Source organism: Macrotis lagotis, chromosome 7 (assembly GCF_037893015.1).
Source record: "Macrotis lagotis isolate mMagLag1 chromosome 7, bilby.v1.9.chrom.fasta, whole genome shotgun sequence".
Classification (NCBI taxonomy): Eukaryota; Metazoa; Chordata; class Mammalia; order Peramelemorphia; family Peramelidae; genus Macrotis; species Macrotis lagotis.
In genome coordinates this window covers 7,150,172-7,158,574 of record NC_133664.1, presented here as the reverse complement: position 1 = coordinate 7,158,574, position 8,403 = coordinate 7,150,172, and the positions used below count along the sequence as shown (strand labels likewise).

The 8,403-nt window shown below is 37.2% G+C and overlaps 1 protein-coding gene across 4 annotated transcripts in view; it reads left to right on the top strand.

Moving 5' to 3' along the window:
- The window catches only part of LOC141494331 (alkylglycerol monooxygenase-like), a 240,778-nt gene that overhangs the window by 198,218 nt on the left and 34,157 nt on the right, over positions 1-8,403 (top strand). For 3 of the 4 annotated variants that reach the window (XM_074195411.1, XM_074195410.1, XM_074195408.1), the window contains one exon: positions 6,211-6,287. The exons of the other annotated variant lie outside the window; for it this stretch is intronic. In XM_074195411.1, coding sequence (XP_074051512.1) covers positions 6,211-6,287 — 77 coding nt within the window. The remainder of the gene's footprint in view (positions 1-6,210; positions 6,288-8,403) is intronic. 4 annotated transcript variants of the gene reach the window in all.

Here is an 8,403-nt window from a genome sequence, read left to right as displayed (position 1 = left end):
CATTTTATTTTCTGTACTGTTAACTAATCTAATAGATATGAAGTAGTCCATCAGAATTTTTTAAATCTGCATTCCTCCAATCAATAGGGAGTCAAAGCATTTTTTTCATATGGTTATGGATATCTTTGATTACTTCATCTGAAGACAGTTCATGTCTTTTGATGATTTATCAATTGTGAAATGGCTCTAATTTTTATAAATTTTCCTCCCCTCTATGTGGTTAAATAATAAGGCCTTTTTCAAAGAAATTTGTTATATATTTTTCCATAGTTACTATTGCTAACTATATTTTCATTCATTCAATCTCCCCTTGTTTATTCTATTCTCTCTTTCCCTTCACCCTGTCCTTCCTCAAAAATGTCTTGCTTCTGACCACTTTTTCACCAATCCACCCTCCCTGCTATTACCAACATCCTCCACTGTAAAAAAAAAAAAAAAATTATTGGCCTCTTTTATGTGAGGAAGGTTGTGATCATTCTACCTCTCCTTCTCCCTTCTTCCAGTACATACCTCTCTTATCCCTTAAGCTTGATTTTTATATCATCCTCTTATATTAGACTCATACCTCTTCCAGAGAACACCACCAACCCAACTCACTTATATTGCAACTCTTTCAAATTCTTGAGGTAACCCTATTATGGTAGTTATTTGTTCATCATCTCCCTGATTATCTGTGGACATCCTGAGAAGAGGGAATGTTTTTTAATTTATTCCTGTCACTATTCATGATTGGCAACTAATAGGTGCTTAACAAATTCTTGTTGGCTTGACATAAAGGGAGGCAAAATGTTAAAAGAGGGTGATAGTCTATCTAGTTCCTCCTTTTGTACACAGATTAGACCACATCTGTGGTTCACTTATGCCTTCCACATCATGACTTTTCTCCTTGAGGGTTTAATCTATTGTGGTCTGCATAAGAAATTCAATGGAAATTTTGGGGGGAGCTTTGCTGAAGTCACAGATGACAAATGAAGACCAACCAATAACACAGAAAAAAGTTCTTTTTAAAGCAATATTATTACTTAACATTGACCTACATGTAATCTATGACCAAATATTTAATACAAACTTTACAATAAGATTACTATAAACACCACATAAAAGAAAAAGAAAAAAGCATAGATTTCTTCTCTGGTACAAAGGGAGGGTGAAAAATTTTATATGGATTTTCCAGTTTGTGGTTGTGTTACACCCCTAACTCCCATGAAGTAGAAAGGATAACTATTGTGTTCCAGTCTGAGAGGCAACTTCTAAAGACATTGATATGTGGGAAAATGTACTAAGACATTGTAATTTGGCTACAGAAGAATTGGAAGGAATTTGGAGTGTGATGACTAAAAGGAAAGCCTGAACATATTTTGGAATAGTTTTACCTGCAGAGGAAGGATTACACTTGTTTTGTTTGGTTCCAGAAGTGATAATAGGTAGAAGATGCAAAAATTCTAATATGGGGTTGCTGTCATGGAAAAATGTGCTAACTTAAAATATCCAAAAATAGATAAACTTGATCAGCAGATGGTAGGTTCTCCCTCACTGGAGTTTACTAAGCAAGGAAGAGACCATTGTGTTACATATAACACACCCTGGGGTATACACCTCTGAACTTCATCATGCCTGCTGGAATCCCTTCATCCTCTAAGATCATGTTAACCTTGAAAGATAAACCTTCTTGGGGCAGCTAGGTGGCATAGTGGATAAAGCACTGGCCCTGGAGTCAGGAGTACCTGGGTTCAAATCCAGTATCAGACATTTAATAATTACCTAGCTGTGTGGCCTTGGGCAAGCCACTTAACCCCGTTTGCCTTGCAAAAACCTAAAAAAAATAAAGATAAACCTTCTTGCTAGGGGCTGCTCCCTAATTCTGATTGCAGAGGGTGAAGAATGGGTAGGTGTGGGCCCCTCTCCAGGTGGGCATTTAAGGAGGAAGTTGGGTAGCCATATCCTCATTCTCATCATTTCAATATCTACAGTCGTTTGAATTTCCTTGCTCCCCTGGTCCTTTCATTAGCTTCTCATTATATGCTATTAGGTTGTCAAACTTTTGAAGAATGGACAACCGTCAATTGAGGCATTGCTCAACAAGTTATAGTTAAATTAATATAATGAATAGTATGGTCATAGAATGAAAAAGATGATTTCAAAGGAAACCTGGGAAGATTTTTAGGAAGTTAATCAGATTACAGTGAGTAGAACCATGAAAGCAATCAAAAGTTATAAAAAATACCTTTGAAAGAAATCTTATCCACACAAAAAGTAACCATGATTCCAGAGGATAGGTGATGAGATATATTGCCTATTTCCAGTCAGAAAAGTGATAGACTCTAGGGTCACAATGACACATAAAATATTTTTGGATCTTACCAATTAGGAATTTGTTTTGTTTGACTAATTTGTTTTATTAGGTCAAGAATTTCCAGTAAAACAAGTCTTAGATATATAACATTTTCAAAGGTTTATTGATTAAATGATTAAAAGTCAATATTTATTTTGATGGAGTCCTCAGTTACCCCATAGAGTCAAATTAACTTAGTTTAAGTATAGAACCAATAAGATGCTCCAAAAAGTCCACTTAAAACTTGTCTCTGTGACATTTGTTGTTTAGCCATTTTTTTCAGTCATGTCCAACTCATCATGATCCCGTTTTGGGGTTTTCTTGGCAAAACTACTTAAGGGTTTTTTTAATTTGAATTTTAGATCCATAATCAACACAAAAGAGTTTCTTTGTTCCTCAAAACCTCTGAATTTTCTTTAAAATAGCAATTAATTGAAAGTAAGTTCAATTTATGAGGTAACAATTTAATGGAATAACATGGTTGATTAAGTCTCATAGCACCCCATCAACAAGTGAAGCAGTGGTTTTTTTTGGTCCCTAAATCATAGACTAGAAGGGTAAGTATAAAGGGCAAGGGGAAGAAGAAAATAGAAAGGGATATATGATTTATACCAGAAGTGTCAAACTTATGGACAAGATGTGACAGGAATTAGACTGAAATATAATTAGGAAATTTTAATAAATTAGATAAAAATGCAATACAACATAGGTAATATTAAAATGTGTTTTCTAAATCATTATCTGGCCTATATCCATTTATGTTTGAGTTTGCCACTTCTGACCTTGATCAAGTCAAAAAGCTAAAAATAAAAAGGGGGATAAAAGCTCCTGTAGTCTCTCAGGAAGAAGAAATTTTATAGAAGATTGGGTGAGGAGGAAAAGGGAAGAAAAAAAGAGGTAAAAAACAGGAGGATCGTGTTTGCTGGGAAGGGGCACTACAGGTTTATTCTTGTGGGAGAATTAAGAAATTCTATCAAGGGAGATGTAGACTGCATTGGGTATTTGTCTGCTTGACTTTGGTATATAGATCACTAATTCTCTTTCAGAAGGGGGAATCACAATTTCTGGAGGCAACTGACCCAAGAAGAGTGGGAAGTCATGAACCCAGAGAAAGTATTGCATGAAGAAAGAATGGGGGGGGGGGAAGACCATGAAGAGAGCAAAAATGAATAATGAAATACACAATAAGCGACATAAACAATTTCTTACCAAAGTAAATCCTACCTGCAGCAATTATTTACAAGAGAACCATATTGGAAACAAGAGGCCAGTAATATAATTTATAAGGCAATAGCATAGAAACAATTTAGAAAAATAGTTCCCTGAGGAGTATAGAGACCAAAAGAAGATTAAATATTTATAAAAGGTATAAGTTAAAGAATAAAGTCTAAAATACACAGAAATGGAAGGAAATATGATAAAATTAGGGGGGAAATTATGAATTCAATTACAATCACTCTGAACACTAAATAGGAGCTATCTCTAGCATTTATAGAAAGTTAGAAGCTTTCCCTTGATTTGCATTAATATTTCTCTCTAGTTAATACTTAGACTCTGTAGTTGAGGCAAAATTCAGGTTAATGTAAATGATTGCATTACAAAAAGAACTTTTTTATTATGCTGTTTTTGAATTTGTTGTGGTTCAGTCATTTTAGTACATTTGACTCCTGAAGACATTTGGGGGCTTTTTTTAGCAAAGATATTGGAACAATTTGTCATTTTTTCCTCTAGCTTTTTCTGTAGCTGAGGAAATTGAAACTAACAGGTGGAGTGACTTGTCCAGGGTCACACAGTAAGTGTCTGAGACCAGATTTGAACTTAGGAAGCACTATCAATATTCCTGATCTTTGGATGGACTGAAACTAAATGGAAGAAAGAGTTGGGAATATTGATAATTTCTTGGTACTTACCTTCATCCTTGAGCAGATGAGTGGCACCATCTTGGTGCAAATACCTATGGGACCAATGACTTTTCCAAATTTCTCCTTTCTCTCATAGCTCTGTTTTACATCCTCCCCTTTCCTCCTCTCCTTTCTCTGATTGTCATGGAAACGATGCTTTGTTTTGTTTTTCTAGCTCAGATGGATATGGCCCTACTCTTTCCTCTCTGTTTCCAGTCACTCAGAATTTCTATCTGGTTTTAAGCTCTTTGGTTCTCTTTATACAGATTCATTAGGGCATGTCCAAGCTTATATTCAGTTCTGATTGGTGGATTCAATACTAAATTATTGTTACCTAAAAAGTTAATTGCTTTTAATTGTGTTGAAAAAACAATTAAAGTCCCACAGTTTAGGTAATATAACCTGCTCTCCATCATACTCCTCACCATTCTCTGTAGTGTAAGGTTAGCATTCCATGACTCAGTCATAAAATCCCAATAGAATACTATGAGTAAAAAAATATGTTTTGTTTCTAAGAGAAGCTTGGATCCATTTAAGAGTTCTTTGTAATTTTCAAAAAAAATATTCTAGCATGCTCTCTTTGCATCCAGTCTGTCCCTATTTTGAAGACATGCAAAGTCTGTTCTAGGTATGCATCCTAGGAGACCATGCATGTAGTTCTATGTGTATATTTCTTTATACATTCATATTCTCATAAATAAATCCATTCATACATATGTGACTACCAGTATCTGTATACACATATTGATCTGGATGGCCAAGAAGTACAGAAATTCATATATTTTACAGATAATGGGAGGAAAACTGGAGGAACAGGAGGGAACATTTCATACTGTTATTACCTGAAATGTTTTACTCCTCTTGTCAGTGATTTGAGTCAAAGAACAAGGTTGCCCCCATTTGTCATCTCCTCATTACTGCAGGATTTCCCATAACTCCTGCTTTGGAACCCCCCCCCATCTTTTTGGTTTCTTTATTTTATATTATTACAATAATAATGTTGTAAGAGTAAACACAAACCCCCCCCTCCTCCAGAAGAAGATGAGAAGCCTCAAGAATAGTGAGAGAGAGGTAACAAAAGCATACTTCAGTCTGTGTTCAGATTCCAATGGCTCTGTCTCTGGGATGAGTTACCTTCTTTATCACAAGTCCACCAGAGAAGTTGCTTCAATATTTCTCCCACAGTTGCTTTTACAACTATTACCTCCACTCTATTGCTCTCCACTCTCATTTATTCTATTCTCTCTCTCTTCTTTCACCCTGTCCCTGCTCAGAAGTTGTTGTATCTGAGTACTTTCTCCCACAATCTTCCCTCGCTTCTATCACCTACCCCCCTTCCCTCTCCCATTCCTCCTTATCCCATCCTTTTCCTCTAATTTTTCTCTAGAGTAAGATAGATTTCTATACCCTATTAAGTGTGTGTTATTTCCTCTTTGAGCCATTTCTGATTAGAATCAAAGCTTACTCATCTCCTCTTTCCTTCCCCCATTCCACTCCATTGTAAAATATTTTTTCTTGATGCTTATGTGAAATATTTTAGCCTCTTCTTCATCTCCTTTTTCTTTCTCCAAGTACTTCCCTTTATCACCCTTGACTCCATTTTACTATATTATACCATAATATTCAGCTCCTCCATGTGCCTATGCTTCTTCTAACTTCTCTTATAAATGAGAAAGTTCACATGAGTTATCATTGTTTTCTTCCCATGCAGAAATACAAACAGTTCAACATCATTAAGTTCCTCATAGTCCTTCTCGTCCACCCCCTCTATGCCTCTATGCCTCTATGCCTCTATGATTCACCTGAGTCCTGGACTTGGCAATCAAACTTTCTGTTTAGCTCTGGTTGTTACAGTAGGAAAGTTTGAAAGTCCCCTGTTTCATTGAAGTGCATCTTTTCACCTGAAAGAAGATGTTCTGTTTGCTGGATAGTTGATTCTTGTTTATAAACCAAGATCTTTCACTTTTTGCCTTCCAGAATATCATATTCCAGAATATCATAGCCCTTAATGTGGATGCTGCTAAGTCCTGTGTGATCCTGACTATAGAGCGACGGTAATTGAATTGTTTGTTTCTGGAAGCTTTTAGCATTTTCTTTTCGACTTTGGAGTTTTGGAATTTGGGTATAATATTCCTGGAAGTTTTTCTTGTGGGATTTCTTTCAGGAGATGAATGTCAAATTCCTTCAATTTCTATTTTACCCTCTGCTTCTAGGATCACAGGACAATTTTGCTGTATTATTTCTTGAAAAATGAAGTCTAGGCTCTATTTCTGGTCATGACTTTCAGTCCAATAAAATTTAAATTATCTCTCCCAGATCTGTTTTTGAGGTCAGTTGTTTTTTCAATGAGATATTTCATATTTTCTTCTAATTTTTTTTTTTGGTAGTTTTTTTCCTTCCTGATTTCTTGCAAAGTCATTGGCTTCCATTAGTTTCATTCTGCATTTAAAGGAGTTATTTTTTTCAGAGTGCATTTTTATCTCCTTTTCCAGATAGCCAATTCTGCTTTTTAAGGCAGAATTATTTTCTTCAGTATTATATTATTTTATTCACTTTTTTGTGTTTCTTCACCAAGCTGTTAACTTGGATTTCATGATTTATCTGTCTTGCTCCCATTTTCTCCTCCCAATTTTTCCTCTGCCTCCCTTAATTTCTTTTCAAAGTCTTTTTTGAGCTTATCCATACCCTGGGCCCATTTTCTATTTCTCTTGGAGGTTTTGAATTCAGAAGCTTCAATTTTGTCATCTTCTGAGTACGTATTTTGGTCCTCCATGGGACCAAAGTAATTTTCTATGGTCAGGTTCTTTTTCTGTTGTTTGCTCATTTCCTCACCATATGACTACACTTCCAAGGCTTTGGGGGTTTTGAGGACAACCCACAGGGACGTTAATTCCTCTAAGGTCTTATGAGAGGTTCTGACTGCTCTCTTGACTGTTCTCTAGGATGTGGATGTCCATAGGTCCTCCCCCTCTGCCTTGGAGTTATGAGCAGAAGCCCTGCTTCTCTATGGTGGTATGGGGGCTCAGACTTTGACCTGGATCTGAGTGTGGCCAAACAGCTGAGTCCTGCCCCAGGGAGATCAGGTAGACCTCTACAGTCTCCCCCAACTTTTGGCTGGGAGTTCTGGAACTGTTTGGTGGTTCTGCTGACTCCCATTGCAGGTTCTCACCACAGGGCTGCTCTGAGGCTGGCACTCCATTCTGGTACAACATAGTTCTCTCATCTCTCTTCCAGCTGTCTCTGGTGATCCCTGGGCCAAGAGGTCTGGAAACTACCCCCTCTGCCACAGACCCAAGCTGTGCTGCACTGCAACTGTGGCTGCGTTGCTCTGTGGCTGGGGCTGCAGCTGCACTGCACTGCAGCTGGGGCTTTTTCCAATCCCTGGTCCCAGTGAAATAGACCTTTCCAGTGGAACTTCTAAGTTGTCTTGGATTGGGAAATTGCATCACTCAATTTTTCTGTGGGTTCTGCCCCTCTAAATTTTGGATAGAGTATTTAATGGCTTTTGGAGTTTTGGGGGGAATGAGTTTCCAGGAATTCCTGTCTTCATGTCACCATCTTGGCTCTGTCCTCCAATTCAGAAACTCTTTTTAGACAATTGGGTCATTCCATTATGAGTAGCACAGATTAATTGTTGGTTACTCTATAAAGGAAGAGGGCTTTGCCATCCAGTGTGACCTAATTTGCCCCATTTGTATTGACTCGACAAAGTTTACCTTACAATAGTAGGCATTATTATGCCAAGAGAGAAAAATGTAACAATGGATCCCCCATTAAAATGTTCTTCAGGAATCAAGAGAGGAATCAATGACCCTGAGTAGAAGGGCAGATGGATGACAAAGTGGCACCATGCCCTTTGTGACTATCTTTTGGTCTGTGGGCTCTTGGGAGATTGCACTACCTCAGTAAGATGTTCTCCCAGCTCTCTTAGAGGCACTGAAGTATGTGAGGTTTTATGTGTTGTCCCTGATTTATGTTTAAAAGCAAGGAAAAATGTTTTTCCAGAAAAATGTGATGAGTATATGAGCTTCTTGGAGGAAGAGCTTTTTTAGAGAACTTACTCAGTCATTTCTTCAGGGCTCATTTATTCAGATGATTCTTCTCTTAAGTCCAAGCAGGAATCCTGGGAAAATGAAAATCAGGGTGAGGTAAAAGGGGGTTCAGTGAAAT